Source organism: Oculina patagonica, chromosome 2, assembly GCF_052425735.1.
Source record: "Oculina patagonica isolate OP01 chromosome 2, crgOcupat, whole genome shotgun sequence".
Classification (NCBI taxonomy): Eukaryota; Metazoa; Cnidaria; class Anthozoa; order Scleractinia; family Oculinidae; genus Oculina; species Oculina patagonica.
In genome coordinates this window covers 3,060,675-3,082,556 of record NC_135759.1, presented here as the reverse complement: position 1 = coordinate 3,082,556, position 21,882 = coordinate 3,060,675, and the positions used below count along the sequence as shown (strand labels likewise).

General features: G+C 38.6%; 2 protein-coding genes and 2 long non-coding RNA genes across 4 annotated transcripts in view; 1 reads left to right on the top strand and 3 right to left on the bottom strand.

The window, feature by feature from the left end:
• The window catches only part of LOC144642641 (uncharacterized), a 34,728-nt gene extending 30,176 nt beyond the window's left edge, over window positions 1-4,552 (bottom strand). The window contains exon 1 of the long non-coding RNA XR_013568757.1: window positions 4,513-4,552. This is a non-coding gene — a long non-coding RNA (uncharacterized LOC144642641). The remainder of the gene's footprint in view (window positions 1-4,512) is intronic.
• Window positions 4,553-5,017: 465 nt separating this feature from the next.
• On the top strand, window positions 5,018-15,550 carry LOC144642607 (ras-related and estrogen-regulated growth inhibitor-like). The gene is made up of 4 exons (XM_078501617.1): window positions 5,018-5,422; window positions 12,420-12,476; window positions 13,760-13,833; window positions 14,876-15,550. The coding sequence occupies exons 1-4, from the start codon at window positions 5,329-5,331 to the stop codon at window positions 15,455-15,457; spliced, it is 807 nt and encodes a 268-aa protein (XP_078357743.1). The 5' UTR covers window positions 5,018-5,328; the 3' UTR covers window positions 15,458-15,550.
• Window positions 7,461-11,730, bottom strand: LOC144642567 (uncharacterized). Its single transcript, XR_013568749.1, has 2 exons — window positions 10,770-11,730; window positions 7,461-8,023 (listed from the first exon to the last, which is right to left on the bottom strand). It is a non-coding gene; the product is annotated as an uncharacterized LOC144642567 (long non-coding RNA).
• Window positions 15,551-15,798: 248 nt separating the features above from the next.
• LOC144642619 (ras-related and estrogen-regulated growth inhibitor-like) lies at window positions 15,799-21,595 on the bottom strand. The gene is made up of 5 exons (XM_078501640.1): window positions 20,152-21,595; window positions 19,299-19,355; window positions 17,718-17,791; window positions 15,898-16,586; window positions 15,799-15,867 (listed from the first exon to the last, which is right to left on the bottom strand). Exons 1-4 carry the CDS (start codon window positions 20,237-20,239, stop codon window positions 16,158-16,160), a joined length of 648 nt encoding a protein of 215 aa, XP_078357766.1. The 5' UTR covers window positions 20,240-21,595; the 3' UTR covers window positions 15,799-15,867; window positions 15,898-16,157.
• Window positions 21,596-21,882: the final 287 nt, after the last annotated feature.

Here is a 21,882-nt window from a genome sequence, read left to right as displayed (position 1 = left end):
TACGCGAAAACTGTGACCGCCAAGTTCGCACTTAAATTAAATAGAGGATCCTAATAAACTAGTCGAAACCCCTTAACAACCCTTTTGGAAAAGACTAAGGGTACGTTTCTTTGGGAAAATCCAAAATTAAATCATTGATCTCAGATCACACGGATACTTTGCTCCCAAAGAAACGAAGAATCCGAAAACGGATTTTTTACCATGACAACCCCGTATAGTCCAGCCATATGGTGCTAAAAAATACTGGAATTGTGCACTTTGGGGTAAAAGCACCAAATTTGGCACGGTGATAGTATTTAAGTTGCTGAACAATATTAGCTATGGACCCCAGCCAGGGGGGCGATTTTGTACTGAGGGGGGTGGGGTGGTTACAATTTTCAACGAAATTACTGTAATTCAAGAAAAAAGGTGTACAGTTGAGCCGAATTTATTATATGTAGTAGTATTTACTTACTATTCAGTTGCTGAACAATATTAGGATTTACCCCAGCAAGGGGGGTATTTTTTGTACTAAGGGGGGTGGGGTGGTCAAAATTTTCAAACAAAGTACTGTAATTCAAGAAAAAGGTGTACAGTTAAGCTGAATTTGTAAGATGTGATAGAACTTGCTTACTGTTCAAGTTCCTGAACAATATTAGGTATTGTCCCCAGCAAGGGTGGGGGGGAGATTTTTTGTACCTAGGGGGGTGGGGTGGTTACAATTTTCAAAGAAGTTACTGTAATTCAAGAAAAAAGTTGTAAATTTGAGCCGAATTTGTTAGATGCGATAGAACTTGCTTACTGTTCAAGTTGCTGAACAATATTACGTATTGTCCCCAGCAAGGGGGGGGGGGGGTTGTACTTAGGGGGTGGGGTAGTTGCAATATTGAAACAAATTGCTGTAATTTACCGAAAAGGTGAAGAGTTGAGCTGAATTTGCCATACTAACAGTGCACAATGTCCTGAGATATGTCATCTGACTCCAACCAGACGTTCTTCACAAACGGGGTGTATACCAGCACGCAGGGGAGGGGGTGGGGTAGTACGTACCATGGTATTTTTTGACTTTGTAAAGTAAGCAAACTTAATCCTCTCCTGTATGTCCCGGCAACCGCATTTACAAAGCACAGTCCAAGACATGACAGATTTCTAATATTTACAACGTTCTCTGTAACCCCAGCATTGCACCCTCATTTCACCAGCTCCCTGGCATGCTGTTGATGCTTCAGGTGATGTGGTCCACCCAGGCTACCATGCATCTGACTCGAATTGTGCCCATCCCCATTCACTAAGAGAAGGTAGTTCAGGATTAGATACAATGCACTGTCTTCAACAATGACCAGCTTGGTAGGCCACTATCTTGTTGTGTTGTACTAATGCATTAGCGGTAGAGAGTTGTTCTCAAAGTCCTACCTTCTGTGCAAAAATAACTTCCTGGCATCATTGTCTCCTTGGCACGGACTTGTCTGGTCATACAACAGCACCAAAATCTTTCCTTCAGAAATTCTCCCCACTTAGCAGGACATCTGTTTCTCTCTGGCGCCTGCGACCTGCAAGTGCGGTCCGACTTGTGAAGCGTATGGAAAAACTGACACAATCTAAACCCCAGTAGTGTGTGATGCTTATCTGTACTGCCCCTGTCAAATAAACCTATGAAACTCGGCTCTCGACTTGCCGCTAGCCTCAGTGTGCAGCAGATTGATATTCTGGGAGATGCATACAAATCTGACAAGCGTGGAAGAGGTGTCCGTCGCAGAGTAGAAGCAGATGTAAGGCTTCCTGATAGCTGGGGAGAATCTCTGAGGAGAGTCAACAAAAAGCTGATTTTATATGTGCGTGCACAGCAAGGTATTGACAGATATTCTCTGTAAGTAGACACTGGTGTTGCAGTAGTGCTTGCTCTGGAGATATGAATTGCATTTGGAGTTGGTAAGCAATACTTGACATCGTCAGGCCTCTTGAAGATGAAAATCTCATGTTGTACACCTTTACAGGCTGTGATTAGACATCAGCATTCTAAGGACAAGGGAAGAGCACAGTATGGGCCACATGGATGTCCTTGGAGATCAAGCCACTATAGCTTTCATGGTCCTTAGCAAAACGCCTAGTGTGCAGGATGTTCTAAATGCTATGCCTGTGCTGAAGGATTGATGGTTCTGTTGTATGACCAGAGCCCGTGCCAAGGAGTCAATGACGCAGAAAATTTTTTGCACAGAAAGAAAGAACCCTTGAGAACATCTCCCCTACTGCTGATGCATTAGTACAAACACAACAAGATAGTGGCCTACCAAGCTGGTCATTGTTGAGGACAGTGCGCTGTATCTTCCTACTACCTTCTATTAGTGAATGGGGATGGGCACAATCTGAGTCAGATGCATGGAAGCCTCAGTGGCCACATCACCTGAAGCATCAACAGTTTGCCAGGGAGCTGGTGAAATGAGGGTGCAAACCTGAGTTAGGTTGCAAAGAACATTGTTCAAGACTGGCATGTCTTGGACTGCGCTTCTCATGCGGCGGGGAATGCGAGGGAGAGGATTAAGTTTGCTTATTTTACAAATCAAAAAACCATGGTGTCCCCCCCCCCCTCCCCTGCGGCTATACACCCCTTGTGAAGAACTTCTGGTTGGAGTCAGATGACATATCTCAGGACATCGTGCACTGTAGTATGGATTCGCTCAACTCTTCACCTTTTCGGTAAATTTTTGAATATCGCTCACCCCTAAGTAAAATTCCCCCTTGCTGGGGACAATACGTAATTGTTCAGAACTTGAACAGTAAGAAGTTCTTCGATCTAATCGGCCACAACTTTTTTCTTGAAAAGTACTTTCTTTGAAAATTGTAACACCCCATCCCCCTTAGTACAAAAAATCTTCCCCCCCCTTGCTGGGGACAACACCTATATTGTTCAGAACTTGAACAGTAAGAATTCTAATTATATCAGCTAACTTACACCTTTTTCTTAAACATACTTTGTTTGAAAATTTGACCACCCCACCCCCTTAGTAAAAAATACCCCCTTGCTGGGGTAAATACCTAATATTGTTCAGCAACTGAAGAGTAAGTAAGTACTACTACATATAACAAATTCGGCTCAACGTACACCTTTTTTCTTGAATTACAGTAATTTGAATGTAACCACCCCCCCCCTTAGTACAAAATCGCCCCCCTGGCTGGGGTCCATAGCTAATATTGTTCAGCAACTTAAATACTATCACCTCCAAATTTGGTGCTTTTACCCCAAAGTGCACAATTTTTTCACCATATGGTCGGACTAGTAAACACATTTCGCACAGAACATAAAATATCAGTACAAATTTATTTTTCGTCGAATGTATCCCTCGCAGTTAATGTTTTAATATATGTTGCCTAATTCTGGCTGGTTGTCGATTTTTTTAAACTAAAAAAAAAACATAATTGAGTCCGTGCAAACACTGAAAACGCAAGAAGCACTCCAAGAATCAAGAGAATATTTCCATCCTCTGAACCTCTTTTATTTCCGCCTTATCGTCTTCGAATTCGTATTAAAACAGTAAACTTTACTCATATCCGTCGGTATTGTTTTATAAAGAAAGCTTTCCCAGAGAAAATTGAAATCAAATAAAAAATAATAATAACTGCGCGTCTATACAAAAAACCAGTTAAATCCAGTTAAGTTAACTTTTAAAACTTCACTCTATTTTCAAGGCTTTTTACCGACACAGTTCATATAATTGGAAAATTATATACTAAACAACCACGTTTCGGTGTCATCCTAGAATTTTTATCGACACGTTCTTATAAACAATTTTTCTCAAGTTAAAATTCATCGCCAACTTTATAATTTCACAGAGGATGAAGATGAACCAAATGTTTGAAAGTAAATAAAAATCAAAATTTATGTTACGCGTTCGCAACGTTGCATGAACGCGTGTCACGAGTAAGTTGCGAAGAGCCTGGCATTGCCATATAACACGACACAAAGTGTCCCGTTTGTTGACCTCTTGCCCGACTCCGCCTTCCAGCACAAAACGCGGTATTGAAAGCGTGAACTGCAGAAAACGTGTAAGCAAAAAGGTGCATCATTTAAATGGAACGTTTTCAACGCACCAGTCGACTAATAACCGAGATAAATGGCGCAGAAAGAGTCGGAATAACCAGAAATTAGCAACATTCTGATTTAACGCATAGCACATGGTTAAGTGTGAAGATTCTTGCCCGGTGTACTGACGACGGAAAGGAGGTTGTGTCGTTTACCAGACATCTTTGAGGTAATTTCAACTTTTTTTCGCTTAAAATGAATAGTTGAGACTGAAATCTAGCTTTTTCCCTATTCGCACGTTTGAACTAGTAAAACAGTGACAAAACACTGAAAACACTGGTCGATTTAAATGCCGACCGCAAATTTAGACCAATTTAAAATTCTCTTTGCCTAGCGCGCTAGTCTTATTAGTTGCTAGCTGGTTTGTGCTTTGTGCTAGAGGACAGCTACTGTCTGTCGTTTAGGCTGTTGTTAATCAACCTCATTTCAAGCAAGGAGAAAGAAATCTAACTTACCGAAAATCCGGTCATAAAGATGGCTTCTCACACAACACTGATATGTTGAATTGTCACGATTGTTTACCCGCGCAATGTGACAATAATCACGCCAGGATGTAGTGTGACACTGCAATTAGTCCCCTGGGTTTTTGGTCACATTTTATGTTGTCATTCATATGATACTTCTTTCATCGCCAGGGTAAAGCATGCAAGGAAAAGAAAAGCTTGTCCTTACCCGTAGTTAGTGTTTACTGTGGTTGTTTAATTTATACTCCACGAGAAAACAAACGATTGAAGTCGATCTGTGTTGTATTCAATTATTGTATCGAAGCACAATTCGTTCAGTATAGAAAAAACATCAGTCATTGTTTTGATCAATTGCTTTGATTATTATTAGACAAAATAACATTTGATGAGGCGATGAAGAGTGAAAATGATCTGTTTTGACAGCTAGCGATTAATAAGTCCTTTGAAAAACGGTACTGGTGAAATTTCGCTTATTGTGTTGTTCTAAAAAGACGAGGTTGCAGTTGTGAATATATAGGGTTATGTTGGGCATTGTAAGCCCACTCAATGCACAAAACTTAAGAAAGACTCGCGCCCACGGTTTTTCACATGCATCATCTTGACATTTCATTTCTTCAAACAATAGTCAAACCCCCTTGAGAGCATGACACCCTTCCGAGTTATTATGTGGAGGGGTGCCGTTGTGTCTGTAAACACACTCAGAACGTTCTCTTCTGTTCGAGTCGGTATTTGCTTTGAATCTGTTATTAAACGACATCGTTTAAGTCGTTTGAGTCTTTGGAGTCAGACTTTGTTAAGTCTATCAGTATGAAGAAACGACGAGGTAGCGGACATGTTCACCATCACACGCTGAAGACAATTCGTGCGGTGGTGCTGGGAAAAGATGGGGTTGGTAAATCAGGTAGGTTGAACATTTTCTTTGTATAACAGCAGTGCTGCTTTAGTTCAAGGATCCTGTGAGAAGTACTTTAAATTAAGGGCTAATTCATGATTGTAAAATTAAACAGTAATATTAAAAACGCCCCTGAATAGCAGATTCACACTTTGTGACCGGAAACGTTGTTACACAGGCGCGTTCACCATCCAGTGGTTGACGTATATTTCCAGGAACAGTATGGTTTTCCCTCCTCGGTCAAACATGTTTTTTGTGTATCAACTTATTTCCACTTACGTTATGCAAATTTGAAACAAAATGAAGTGGATTTTTAAAAGCGGGCAATTTACACTACATAGTTATGGTGCCTGTCTGGCAAATTGGTTGGCGAGTCTTAAAACACCACCAATGTAAAATTTCGTCTGTTTTGATGCAATATCTAAAATATCTGTATTTCTTAATTTTCAAACGTCAGTATATAACTTGTTTGTTCTGTTTTGTCATACGTGCATTGTTTTCCTGGAAGCCTTTCAGATGCGTAATTGTCCAAGAATTTACTTCATACTAATTTTAAATCCACTTAGCAAGGAATTTTTATTATTAAACTTGCGGTTCATTTCGATGCAAATTCGTGGAATGTAAATTTCACCTCACAAAAGCATGTTTAGATGGTATAAAAAAGCGAGTTGGTGTTTTGTTGCTTGGGTTAATCTAAATAATGGTTCTTTTGTTTACTCCTTAGTAGACAATGGGCGATTAAGCAAAAAAGAGCCATTCGCGTTATTGGAATGAAAACCAAACCACAGTAACCGAAAATGGTGTTTAGTTTCAAAACAAACTTTATCACAGCATGAAATCTTAAATTTACGATTCCGTAACGATGCCGTAAAGAAAGCGTTAAGATCCTCTTTACGTTTGTATACGAACCTCTTTACAATTTCGTACAGAACGTCTTTACGCACTGAAAACTACAGTGCGTAAAGAGTATGTAGGTAGACTATAAACGCTATGTTTACGCATCCTGTAAAAAATCGTAAAGAGGTTGCTTACGAAATTTTACGGCTACTGTAAAACGAACAGAAAGTCGATCTTTACGCGTTGTTAAACTATCGTAAATCGGCAGTATTAAAAAGCTCATTGACGGCTTTGTATCTTTCTGTATTCTTCGTCAATATCTCTTCTTTTGTTAATCCGACTTTTATAAATGCAGGTTTGTGTCAACATCTCAAAAGCCTATTCAGAATGTTTACGATTTTTAACTCTTCCGTAAACTGGGATATACATGTAATTTACGTATATGACTCCCAAGTACTGACCCAGCCCCAAGAAGAACAAGAATACATGTTTAATTCTTTGCAATTTATTTTATTATCATAACTCGAACGAAACATACATCTCTGTTATTTCAAGAATAAACGTTTAGCCACAGCTGTTACTCTGAAAAGCACGTGGTTTGATTGTTAATAAAAGTGAATTTATACTAGAAATACTTGGAAACAATAACAGGTTTTTTAAAACTTGACTGTTCAGCTAAGTTGTATTCTTTGTTTCCATTGTTCAAGGTGGTTTGGCTTAAGTGCCTACATGTATGTGACACAAATTATTTATTGTTACTGTACTGTAAAATATAATCTTATTGGCAATTATACATTTCCTTTGGAAATAATACATTTCCTTAGAGATGTGTCCACTAATTTAAAGCTTTGTACAGGAAATTAATTTCACTGAATTTCCAACATTGCATGCTTAAAAGAAACTAAGTTAAAAGCACAAACACTATTTTTTTTGGGTGAAATTCGTGTTCACATTAGTGTCTACTCTGTTGTGATGTTCCTAACAGGCCCAAAGTCGGCCAGCAGTTGCAGGCCTCTGACTCATCATCAACATCTCATGGTCTTGTCATTGCCCTTGCATATGGCATTAGAATGTTCCCATGTGTGTGCTCAAGTTAAGCTTTTGCTTTTGCAAGACTGGCCCTCTCCCATGGTAACATGTTGCATAATTTATTAGTCTGCCTCACCCATAATGAAGATCACTCATGGAGAGTAAAGTTTTTATGAGTCAAATGAGTCAATGATGATGAGTCGAATCTTAAAATTGAAAACAGTGTTGCCCTTACTAGCAAATGAAAGCTATCTGCAAGCAAACTAGAGTGGAACTCGCTACAAGCACACCCGAGTAAAACCAAATGGCAAGTAGACCAGAGCAGAACTAATTGCAGGCAAACTAGGGTCACCATAAGCAAAGTAGAGTGCTTCTAAGCTAACTTGTATAATGGGAAACCATGGTTTAATAGATAATAACCAACTTTGTGTAAAATTCACCTTGAATCATGACTCATAGAAACTTTACTCTCCATAAGTGGTCTTCATTACAGGAGAGACACCTGTACCATGGAAGGGCCAGTCTTACAAAAAGCAAAAGTTTAACTTGAGCAAACCCATGGAACACTCTTACTAATGCCATGCAAGGGTAATGACAAAACCATGAGATGTTGATGGTGAGACCTCCCACTCATGTTGTCCATGAAGATACAGCAGTCTCACAATAGCAACTATAGCTGCAGTGTCTTTCTTTTGCTGTCATGTCTTTCATCATTTTATATGCAAAGTGATGCCTTTCCAGTTTCTATTAAATGGAATAAAAAATAACAATTCAGTCACAGTGTCTGATTAGATATATGTGAGACATTTATTAACATCAACTCTGTTGTAATATTATAAGCACTTGCCCCATTCATTAAGCCAATTAGCAAAATAAGAATTCTTACAGAAATTTCCTGTTAACACTGTACATGTGTTCAGTATTTGAGGCAAAACAGTTACTTTGACATTATTTTACTTCTGGACATGCATTGTTACCAGAGTGGTAAATGTACAGTATGCTTTCTTATTAAAGGACCCTAGCCAGCCTCTGTCACTTTCAGTGCCATCGAAATTATGAAAACTGAATCGTGAAGCGAAATCTTATTGCATTGCTGTACATACAGTGTATACTGTAAGTTGTATTACTGGACGTTTGCTTAATTACCTTTAGCAGTTTCACATTTATCTGTTTTGTTTAGACACGCTCTACATAAAATACCGGTATACATTGTAACACCGAAATTCTTGCAAAGGTGACTGACAGGGGTCCTTTAAGATTTTAGTGTGTAACAAAAAGTCGTAATCACGAACTGGACTCGCATGATACAAGTCATGTGTAATAAGTGTGAAATAAGAAAACTGCAATTTCCATACTGCAAAAACAATGCACTCTGAGAGAGTAAGAGTCAGAATTGAGGTGAATTTCTTATTATTCACAAATCAGTCAATTTACCGAAAACAATCAGTGACTCTGGCTTTACAGGGATATAAATTGTAGCTAAGATTTGATTTACATGTACTATTGGTGGGTATTAGCAAAGGAAAGGTCATGGCAAGGTTTCTGCACAGCCCCATACATTAATTACGCATACAATTTTCTGACTGACTCATTCTTTTCAGGGTACAATGTAAAGGTCTATACAATGACAAGATGCAGGGACATGTTGCAACAACATGTAGCAGTGACATACTCAGGGACATGTGGCAGTGACACATCCCTTTGTGTGTGCTGATAATTTTGAGATGTGCAACAGTTTGTTCCTGCGACATGTTGCACGAAGTTCAATGAGTTGAATTCCGTGCAACATGTAGCAAAGACAAAACAGCTTCAACACATGATTTTGTCGCTTCTACATTTTGCTGCGACATGTCCGTGTGACATGTCCCCACGTGTGGAGACCTTAAGATTCATGCAACAAACAAACAATGTATTCTTATCCCTTCATGTACCTTACAATTTTCTTTAAGCAATCAAAAGCCAATGAACTCACCATTATTTTGTTGCTTTGAGCATTGATTTTCATTTATTGTTGTCAATAATTGCGTTGCTTTGAACATTGATTTCATTGATTTTTGTCAACTACATGTATTTGTTTATCAATTGACTATGATGGGTGTTTGTAGCCTGCGTCGCAGACATAATCTTACCCCGGCTAGGGTTTAGTTTCATCTGCGGCGCAGGCTAGGTGTTTGATGATCAAGCTAATCGATGATCAATGACATCAATTGGTAATCAATGAGTAATCGATGGGTAATCAGTTGATTAGTCATTGATTATTGGCGATGATCAATGAGTAATCGATGAGTAATCGAAGCCCAAAAATTTTGTGGCCTATCGATTACTCATCGATATGACATCGATTACTCATTGATGTAATTGATTACCTATTGATGTTATAGATTACTCATCGATGACCCATCGATTACTCTTCAACCATCATACTGCACACAAAAGACACATTCCTTGCTTTCTTGCTGTTCTTGTACCATTTTTTGTGATTTTTTAATCTCTGCTAGTCATATTTTGCTTTATAACTGGCATTCTTGTTGACGAAATTACGCCCTCAAAAAAGGTCAAATAACCTTCCGGCATATCATGACGTGAAGGGCTAAGCACAAATACAGATGATATTTCAATATTTCACTTAATAACAAAACAATTGAACAGGAAAACCAACCAGTCTGGAAATGAAACTAACAAGTACGGAGACAAGAATCGACTACGTAGTTATAGATTTTGGTCGGTGGATGTTTGTCAGCAAAGTAAACCTGTTTTGGCTTAGGGAAACAGCCATCATAAGCAGTTACATTAAGCACCGGAACAGCTGCAAGCACTTTTACTTTCTGTACTTTTTTCACGTGTTTCCATGATATTGTTAGATTGTTATAGCGTGTTATACTTTTACAAGTTCCGGTTTTCAACCACGAGACTATATCGATGAGTAATCAATGCAATCAATGACTAATCGATACAATCGATGACTGATCGATGCAATCGATGACTAATCGATGACCAAAAATTTTGTGGCCTATCGATTAGTCATCGATTACTCATTGATCATCGGCAATAATCAATGACTAATCAACTGATTACCCATCGATTACTCATTGATTACTCATTGATTTCATTGATGTCATTGATGTCATCGATTAGTTATGCCTGGAGCAAGATACTGTATTTTCAAAAGAATTCAGTTTGATTAAAATATTGTTTTTAAATTTACCAGACCTTTCAAAACCTGGGACTATGTACTTGTAAAATTCCATAATTTTGAAGTGAAACCGCAGTTCTCACTCATGGCTTTAGTTGCTAGTAGTTTTATCCAAGGTTGGAGAACATTGAAAGTGTGATTGATTTACAAAGTATATTTAGTAACGCATGCATGTATCCCTGGATTCGAACATGATAAGTATAAATTATTGCTTAGCTCTAAAGTGTAAAGAAATATCTTCTAAAAGGGATGTACAGCATAGAAAAGGTAAGAAATTAAAAGAGAAAGACTACTCACCTAATCATACCTCACTGTTTCGCGCTCGACTCGAAGTCATGGAATAACCTGAGGAAATGGAACGATGTACGCGTCCACCACACATTCCATCTCAACCTTTTTTTATGTCCGAAGGCTTGTATTGTGTGCAAGGACAAGTTTTCGATAAACTAAGCTCATCAACAACAGGAGAGAAGACTTCGAAGTGGACCGTTGAACAAGTTGTGAATCATTGTCACTTTCAAAATGGACGCCAATTTCAGGCACACACGTAAACCCGCTGACCCTTAATAGCGACGTATAACAGTGCCCAGTCCACCTCTGAGGGACAGACTGAAAATCGCTCGGCCGCTCGCAAGCCGATCGCATGAAAAGTCAATGAAAGACTTATATAACGTGTTCGAGCTTCAAGGTAACAATTCCATGGATTTTATAATAGTGTTTATAAATTGAACGAAGCACTGTTTTATTTAAAAGATAAGATGTGGTTTTCACTTGCAAACAAGCAAAAAATTTAGATTCCGGGATGTGGATCAATTTTTAGGATAAACCGAGGCCGGAGGCTAGGCCAATGAATGCAAGAAGCCTTGACAGTCTAATCTTAAAGTTGAAAAAGCTAACTGTCAAAGCATCACGCTTGCATATATCAGTGCAGTCTCCATTGTAAGAACAAAACAGTTATCTCTCGTGATAAGACAACTCCCTGTTTTTCAATGCTATTAAAATGTGCATCAAAAAAGGTAATTACAGCGGACAGTTTGTGGCCGTGTAAAAAAAACAGCTTATACATATTCGGAAAGACATTTAAAAGTAGTTGAATTGTGCGTACAGAATTACTCGAATAGCCTTAAAGAAATAGTAATGTTCTTAAAGAAATAAAAGGCGCGTTAAGATTGACTCTGAGTAAAGAAAGTTAAAGGTCCGCAAAGAACGGTTCGTAAAGAAGCGTAAACAATGTTAAAGATTCGTAAAGTTTTAACAACGAAACTGATCATAATAGTTTTAATTCTACTCTGATCGACGATTTATCACTTCTTTTAGCATTTCTCTTATTAGAAAAAGGGGGAATTATATCCAAGGCGCGTAAGAACTGTTTTCAGTGCGTAAAGAAAGTTAAAGGTACGTAAAGAACGGTACGTAAAGAATCGTTAAGAATGTTAAAGACGCGTAAAGTGTTAACAGTGAAGCTGATCAAAATAACTCTAATTCTACTTAAGACGGATGATGTTTCACTTCTTTCGGTATTTCTTTCCATAGAAAGTAGTGAATTAGCTTGAATTATATCCATCGAGATCTTTATCCTTTACGAACATGTAATATCCTTTACGCAGTCTTTACGCGTTCTCTGCCGTTTACGCATCTTTACGGAACGCGAACTTGTCCGTAAAGAAAAGGCCACATATTTACGAATATTTACGCAAGCGGTAAAAATGCGTAAATTCGTGTTTTCATACTGTGTATATGAAAAGCTTCTCCCCGCTACATGTAAAAGTGGCATAAGCCTGGGTTTGTTCTTAAGACAATTAATTACCGCTTTCACATTTTTATCGATACGAAAGTTGTTATTGCTTATTTTTGTCAGTTTTAAACTATATTTTAATGACTATGTGATAAGCTGTAGTGAAAATCCAGTTAATCTCATAATTGTGTTTAATCGTTGGCCTCCCACAGCTCTGACAGTTCGCTTTCTGACGAGACGTTACATTGGGGAGTATGACAGCACATTAGGTATGAAAAACACACATGTCTTGTCTTCGAGCTCGAGGACAGGTCAATAAATTTCATGAAATTATTGGATGCCACATCCACACACATACTCAATCCCACATTCAATAATTTTGCTCGTCAATTGATATTCCTGGACAAATCAAACCTAATTTGGGACACTAGGTCAGACTAAAGTACATTCTATTGGGTTCTTGGGCAACTACGGATTCTCATCCCATCCAGGGGAAACCTGGCAAAAATGCTGAGGGTTCGATTTCAAATGGACTAGCATCGCATCCTTTATAGGGAGTAACAATACTCATAGGCGCTCATGCAGCAAGTTGGCCCGAGCACGACTTCAGTTTTAGCTTAACCTGCGATCAGGGTTATTTTTTCGCGGCGTAAGGGAAGGGTGTCCTTCCCTCCGCCGCGAACAAAAATAACGCCTGATCGCAGGTTAGTTTTAGCTTAGCTTTTGCTGGTTACCCCTTCGGTGCTTTCTTGCTGGCTGTAGCTCAATTTGCAATTAATGTGTCACTTTGCTGTCATCACTTTTTAATGTCCATAGTAAAACTGCGAAAGGGTTACACGGAACTATTGTGCTAAGGTTCTTGTCGTGGCTGCTGTGATATAGTTATTCTCCGGTTACTCCCTTCTATCGGTTATCCATCGTGTCGACTACCTAATAATTCTTGTTGTCTACTCCCGTTGGGGCACCATGGCTTGCAATTGCGTTAAGTTTCCGTGATTATTTCAGACGACTGCGTTGGTAGTCTTATGATTGTGTCGGGTTGTGCGGTCTGTGCACTGGCGGGGGTAATGCTCGTGGGAAATTTTTTAAAGAAATCTCGTTTTATGACGTGGCTTTTAAAAGTTGTTTTTATCTCCCGTGAACAATTAAAATTTAGTTACCACTGGTAGCAGCTAACCATGATTTGGGTGGGGGAGAGCCCATTCCCCTTCCTTTTTCCCGCGGCTTTCATCAACCCGACTGTGCAGTGACAACCACTGATATTAACTGGCACCGCTTCACTTAGTGAAACAGTAAAAAAAAAAAAATGTTTGTATCGTCTTTGAAATTATTCTGCATGCTTTTACATGGCAAAACAAACACTTCCCTTTTTTTCAAAAGGCGATTTTTCTGTTTTATATTTTTTAACTATCCGCAAAGGATATATGCTAAAAACTTACCCATGCAAGCTTGATCGAATAATTCCCCTCGGCATTAAGGCTTTTGACACACCCCTTCCTAATGGCACAAACTTTATATGATTTTAACACGTGTGCTTCGTTGTTTTCTTCAGAGGCTACATATCGACATCCCTTGTTAATCGATGGCCAGTTTGTTTCATTGGATATCATGGATACAGCTGGGAAGGTAGACTCCGTGTTTTTTTCCTGATTTTTAAGAACGCTTTTAAAAGTAGCTCCCTTCTCAGCAGAAAATTATTTAGTCTTTGCTTACAAGCAGAGAATATCCTACAAGGGACTTCAATTTGCAATGTACACACTATTTATTGCATACAGATAAATTCTCCAGTAGAAAACGCACTGTACATAGCTCAATACATGTGTGTACACTTTCTCACATTACCGTACCCAAATTCGCAAGTAGCCAATCAGAAGCGCGATCTACTGTCCTGATATCCTACGATATCAAGTCACTGACCTGATATGCCCCCATATCACGGTCACTTTGAAGTAAAGTAGTGTTACTGTGTGATGAATTGAAAAGACGTTTTACCAATAGAACAGAACTTCGTAATTTAAATTTAGCGGTGTTAAGCGGTCGTAAAAAGAGAAAAACTTTCCCGCCAAAACTAAACTTGAGCGCGCTCGCCAATTGCGCGATGTTTGCCGACGAGTACTGAGACATTCAGAGTGAAAAAATTGGAGTCGGAATTTCCAAGTTTTTCGCTAAATTTTAATTTTGAAATGTAGAGAATGAAACTCTAAACAAACGAGTGGAAAAGGCAGAAGAGGAACTTGGCAAAAGTGTCGAAGACCAAGTCATCACAATTTACAGTACGTACCTTGCAAGCATGGCTTCAACAGAGCGATAAATATAACCGGATTTTTTGCTGAATTTGGGTACGGTAAATACCTAATCGTACCTTTTTGGTACGCTTCGGCTGCATATCAGGCTCGTTTGGTCTCGCCATGGGTATTTTGGCTCGACTGCGTCTCGCCAAAATACGAACCATGGCTCGACCAAACTCGCCTGATATGCAGCCGAAGCGTACCAAAAGGTACGATTAGGTATAATTATAGCAAAAGAAAGTCACATAACTACAAATCTCTATAAGAACGCCCTGCCCCGAAAATCCCTCACTTGACAGTTGTGTTTTTTTTTTTAGAGAGAGAATATGCATCTGTTTTATCTTGAATATTTGACATCTGTTGTTTTCCCTTGTCCACAGAATTCTACAGAGAAAATGCAAATGTGCATTTCTTTCGCAGAGCTCTTCTTTGTGTTGTACTCGACAACCGATCGCACGTCATTCGAGGAGGCATCACTCATGGCTCGCTACATTTTACAAGACAAATCCCTGACTTCAACCGCTACAATTATGATAGTGGCAACAAAAAGCGACCTTGAACACTCAAGAGAAGTTGGAGAACAGGAAGGAAGACTCTTAGCTAAGGATTTGAACTGCGAATTTTACCAGGTATCTAACTCTGAGGGCTATTTAGAGACTCAAGAGCTACTCTATCATTCGCTGAAGCGTTGCCTTAACAAGAACAAATCGTCGCCTCTGACCAGGGTCAAGGAAGGACTCGTGGAAACTGCGAAGTCTTTCCGAAAGAGATCGCTTAGCTACGAAGGTACAACGGCTGATCGCGAGAGGCCGAGAAGCATCACGAGAACCAGATCGTTTAGTGATGTTGACATGAATCCGGAGGGGACAAAACCTCTTAGTGGAAAATCTTCTAGTCAGGAAGATTTGGTGCAAGGGGAGAAAAATAACAGGAATTCAGTGGCTTCAACGGCTAGCTTTTGAAAGGAACAGCGACGTAAAAACGGGAAAGTAAACTATGCTAAACGAAGCTACAGTTAGCGGATCACGAGGAAAATCTGTGACTGCCATAAGATAAGAAGTAGAAAACGGAACAAAAAAAAAAAAAAAAAAAAAAAAAAAAGAGAGGAAAAAAAGGGGCAAAAAAAAAAATTTCCCTACAAAGGCATGATTTTAGCTGGGGTCATTACTCAATATGACCCAGGCACAGAGGGAAACATCATTTATGTTGTATAAATTAGAAACGCGAATAATATCCTTGGCTTCTATAATTGCTTTCAAGATAATCTTCTCATACTGTAAAATAAATTGATAATAAGATTGTATAGAAGCAAAATATTATTTTATTGTTCTATGTACATGATGAAATATATATATCTTTTTTCAACCGAAGTCTGATGACCAAAAAGAATTAAAGTCGTTACATCTTAGTATTCTCAAAGTATGTTAAAATGCTAATAAACGTATTTGCGTCTACCAGAAATTCTTTGCCTTCTTGAAGGCTGCGTGGTTTTGTTCTTATTATATTTGTTTGTTTGATGCTGTTGTTGTTGTTGTTGTTGTTTTTTTTTTTTTAATTTTACAGCACTACCCTAGAACTTCAGTCATGGGCTATCTACATATCAAACAGTATTTCAAACGAAGCCGCCCGCGATGTTTACAAGTCAGTGTCCTACGTTTCTATCTAGAAGGTCATGCCTCGTTTCCTGTATAGTGACTTGGTCCTTACACGAAGTCCTTCCTTGAGCTTTTTAAGTCCCAGTCCCGCTCTCTGTTTTTCCCGGTCGGTGAACCTCGTCTGCAAATGAGCCTTGATTGAATCTTGAAAAAGCTGTTGTATTTCTACATATCCGTCGGCGCTGGAAACCTCGTGGTAGGTTCCTCTGAGTTCATTGGCAAGTATGCTTCCCTCGTCTTCGGACACTTCTCGGTATTCGCTTAAGTCTCGTTTCGTTCCGACCACAACAATACTATACTCGCCACTCGTTTTTGTGGTCTTCAAAAATTGTCCAATTCGTTCGGCTTCTTTAAGTGTGGAACTGTCGGTGATGGAGAATAGCAACAGAAACAAGTTTCCGAAGGAGGAGCACTGGCTAAGTTTTTCTTCCGTGTTCTGTGAAATGGAAACAGTTCAAATTGTTTAAATTTATAGATTTAATAAAGAGCACAAGCGGTCCCAACATATTCTGCGTCCACATAAATTACCATCGTAAAAATGTGGTAAAAGATCAACTGATAATTCTTCCATAATAACATCAGCATTGTGTGAAGAGTAGCAAACTTACAGATAAACGGTACAAGATAAAAAGGAAATATTGGAGAAATGGAACAGATTATAAACTGAAGGATGTCTTATGTATCATCAACTGGCATTGTTATTTATCAGTTTTGTGACGCCCTGGCCTATTCGATTTTGAAGAAAAATGCAGTTTACTTATTCCCTATCTAGTGAGCTTTTTGTTCGGAACTCAGATCCATTCTGCGATTAAGAGGTTTTCAAAGTTATTCAAAACCTTACGTTCTATTTGTTCCGATTGAAACAGCATCGATTTTGGCTTGCTTCTATCCATTTAGTCAGTATCAGAATTATTCGCTTGAAATATTTGCACTTTAATTCCAGCTAAATTATGTATCTTTCAACCAATCAAAAGTAAGACCCAGATTTGTTTAACCCTTTCACTCCTAAACGCGCATTCAGGCGCTATATGGAGGTGCAGTCATTGATTCACTTGTGACGTCATCAATTAGCACGTGAGTGGAAATTCGTGATAAGAATCTGACAGAGCTTGGATCGACCTTTCTACAGGACTGTTCATTTTGAATATCGGTTGCATTCTGACAGAGCTAATCAAAGAAAGGCACAGAAAGACTGCAAAATCGTTGCTTAAACAGGCCAGTACACCTGTAATTGGTCAAGGTCCCCTTTTCAGTGTTTTCCAATGATAACGTCAAAACTTTTTTGGGCAAAAGAAAGGATATGAAGAGTAGAAAGTAAGGAGAATAAGAAAGAAGAGAAAAAAGGAAGCAAAAGGGGCAAAAAAAAAAATTGGAACGGCATGCACCAAAGTAAAATATTGTACGTTTTTACACAGAATCTTTATCAAAATGTTGCTGAAGTGTAAAAAAAGTGCTTCTTTAGCAAAGTTGAGGTAAATTCAAGACCATGGCACCAAAATTCAGTTTAGCGGCTAAAAAAGTGTTTTGGGGGGAAAAATTGGGTGTTAAAGGATTAACCGTGTTTTACCTTGCCAGCTGTATCCATTATGTCCAACGAAATGTAATTTCCGTCCAGTTCAAAATAATGTCTGTAGATTGATTCTGAAACAAAGAGTAAATTGAATGATAACCACGCTTTAAAAAGATTCATTTTCCACAGGTATAGAGGCTTATACTATGGATAAGCGTATAAAACATGACATCCAATTTGGAAATAAGCTTATTTCCCAAACTGGAGTTGATAATAAAATTCCGTGGGCTGCAAAACCGTACTTGCTCTTAGCAGGAGTTACATTTATATCCTCTTATTTCATAAATTGGACAGTGTATGGTCGTATTTCATGTTAAGTATGTTGTGCACGGCAATAAAATTATGGATGTGTTCTTTGATAATAATGCTATTATTTCTGAACGAGTTGAGATTCGTTTGATTATCCGCTCTAGCTATCTGCTAAAAGGATGTGTTACCTGGTGCGTTATTTTCAAAAGACGATTATGTAAATCCTATAGGAAGTGATAAGGGAAGCTGAAAATCTTAGATAAACTTGAAGCTCGTAAGAGGTTTACTGTTAAACTCAAGTATGCATCTTGACTCAAAATCCGATAAAATTGAATTGTCGTTCGGCAGAGCTACCGAACATTTTTCTTTAACGTATCCCGATATGTCAATTCCCTTATATGGACGTTAATTTACTGGTTTTGTTTCTTTTTGTATGTAATGTTTCGTAACGAGTCAAGAATGTCGTAACTTGGCTCCACAGGAGACCAGAAATTATCACGCACTATATCACGCCCGTTGCATTAAACCTTCTGTGTCACTGAGATTCAGTGTTGTGGGGTGAAGTATTCACAGTTTTTCGTTCATCTTTTTTTTTTTCTGTATCGGACTGGTCTGTTAATTCGTGTTCGGTACTCTGTTCAAATCAAATTAGAGCTAACGTTAATAAATGCATGGCAAAGGTAAAGTGACTACTGCGCGTTAGGTTTCGTTTGTTTCTGTGCGTGATGTAAACGAAAAAAGATCATGAACATATTAATGCTGAACACCTGCACAATGACGTGAACATTGCATGTGCAATTTCGTGAAATCCTAACAAGCTACCTTTTGCCCTTGTTACGAGATAAGGGCCCATAATGTTCGTTTTCTAAGCTCTAAGAATTTTGACAAAACCTTCATTTATATCTTACTTGTGCAGGAATAGATTAGAATTAAAAATTTTGTAACCCGAACATTTTTAGATTAGAATTAGTTGACTCTGCAGCCGCCTCGCTCGCTTTTAGCAAGACGAACCCTGACAATGCTTTTCTAATCACTGATTAAGAAAATGTTGATTGCTTGTATGCAGTCATCACACATCTTCAACATATGATACAGTTATGATCATAGCATTCCTCAAGTGCTTCGATTGTCGTTAGTCGAAACAATAAACAAAGGAACATTAGTCACTAAGCGTTTAAATTTCTTAAGGTACTATAAAGCCGATGAAAAAGTGCCGTCAAGTCTGCGAGAACTTGATAAGACTATAAACCAAATCACTCACTTTTTAATTGAGTGTATGTAAGATAACACCAAAATACGTTGCTTGCATTTTTTACAGTAAAATCTTACCGAGTGAGCTGTCGTATTCGCCAATGAACCTTTTCGTGAGAAGACGAACCGTCAGAGCTAGAAATAATAATTAAAAAAGTTTAAAGAATATTCTTGCTGAAAACAGGAATAAACACATAGCAATTAAAAGTAAAAACAAGCAAGTTCAACAACGATAATGTTTTTCATATGGCGTAATGCCTGCTGTAAAAACAACATATTTATTGAATATGTTTACATTGCGACACTTACAAAAGGATCGAAATCTTATGTAAATAGTTTGTTTATCGAACGCATTGGCAGCTTAGGAAAAAGAAGGGAAGCTGTTGTGACTGGGGGACTTAGGCAGGCTATTTAAGTTTGCTTTTCAAGTCCATCTCCCAATGTTATTAGGGCGCGATAGCTTTAGAACGGAATAGGAATGAGGGTGATAGGTTATTTAATTATCCGGTACCGGTTCTAAATGTTCGCATCTGTTCATTGCTGCATGTGCAAACCGTAGTTAAATGTCTGCAGTGCTTAAGGTTTGTCAAAATGTCAAATACATACAACCTTTATATATTTATCACGGATGAGATATAAAAGCTACAAGCTTGTTGATTTCAAATCGAAATCAACTGCGCGAAACAAAGACACTGCTAAGTTAAAGAGCCAAAGCTCTCATCCCTTGCCATTGGAATGAATATGCGCTTATAGATTTTGTTAAAAGAAGAGCTCGCAACTTCACTTTACAATACGCGAACGCCGGTCTGTTCGTGGAGTTCCTTATAAATGTAGCAGGGAAAATAATTACTTTGGTTGAATTTCATTATTCACTTAATGAGGATTCTAGACATCAAAGAATAAAAGTCTATTAAAATTATACCATGCTTACCAGATTTTCCAACTCCGTTTTTGCCCATCACCACCGCATTGATTTTTTGTACGTTGCTGGCCGGAATTCCAGTCTTTCTCTGCCCCATTTGTGTGTTTCGCTGGCTGATAACTTTGATGTTTTTCTTGCAATGGCACTCTAGTTTTTGGACCCTTGAAGTAGAAACGTTATACTTAGAAAATGGAAGTAGAATTGTGAATAAAACTTTTCTGTAGAATCAAAGGCAGAAGTGTCTCCTTCGATACTTACAGCTTTTGTGTTTCTGAGAGGTCCGTCCCGACGCCCGTAACGAATCTCTCACTGTGTTATCTTTGGTAGCTACTACTGCAGTTTATATACTTTTCTGTCTTTGAACTGTCAACACTTTCCTAAATATCGTTTGGCTTTTTATGACCCCATCGTGTTGATATGGCTATCGAGAGTAGTTTACCGCAATGTTTGCGTAATGTGTTGCGTTTGTGAGGCACGTGTTCAAGGCATGAAGCTCTCCCATTGGTCAGTTTCTTGGGAAGTTCATTCCAAACATTTATAGTATGACGAGTATATTAGGTGTATGTTGCAAGAGTTGGCTGAGCCGTTGACAAATCTTAGCATGCGGTATTTCCCGAGGTTTTTGCATGTTTGTTTATCAAATGTAGAAACTGCATTAACGTGCTAAAAAGAAATGTTTGAAAGTCTATTTTCGATGTTTTCATGTTGACTTCGAGTTGCAGTTTACACTGCACGTAAATCTTGCAATATTAGCAAATTAAGCGCTGATAAATAACTGTAAGGCAATTACTATTTTTCCTTAACCTTCTACTTTTTTATGACTGTAATCATATGACTGAGTTTAGAGCATAACTTAATCTGATTGGTTAATTTAGCGTTTACTATTTGCCCTAACATGGGGCAAACGATCAAAGCAGAGTTTTCAACTGATTTTCTGCTACAGTGGCCTTGAAAAACTAGATACAACGAATACATCCCTCCGGAGAAAAATTGGTCTCCTTTTAATTTAAATTTTTGTCAGGGATTGCGCGAGTACTGCTTAGCTTGCTACAGAAAGATTGTTAACCGAACATCAGAAATTTGGTCTCCTTTTAGGTTTTTGTCAGGGATTGCGTGAGTACTGCTCGCGTTGCCAGTGCTACATAACTCAGAGAGTAACCTCAGCACGTGCAGTTATGTCTCACAGAAATTGTAGTATACCACCTTAAAGTTTAAATATAAACTGACTAATGGTAAACTGCACAGCGTGCGCTATGGAGTTATGGATGCACGCAGGAGGTTGCTAAGAACTCAACAAGCTAGAGTCGCTCTTGAACATCGCCTCGAGCGACTCTTGCGTTTTTTTCGTGCTTAGCAACCTCCAGCGTGCATCCATATATCAGTATTGCACATTGTGCCATTTACCATTTGTTAATTTCATTTCCCAGATAATATTTTTTTACCTTCGTAACCTATTAAGCCACCGGGAAAAGAAAGATTTGTGTTTGGCCGTGCGCGGTTAGCCGCTATTTGGGTCGTCGCGGAACGCTTCTCCTTCCCTTGAATAGAGTGTCATTTTTCGGTTTGGGGCCTTAAAAAGGGTATCAATTTTCGCTTTCTTTATCCTTAAATAGGGTAAGGGTTTAAGAACCTTGGCGGCACATCCTTATCGAAATTTATGGGAGTACCCCCCCCCCCGGGTATTAAGCCCATGTACGGAAAAATTTATTCGATGAATGAAGCAATCTTAACTTGTGTTGA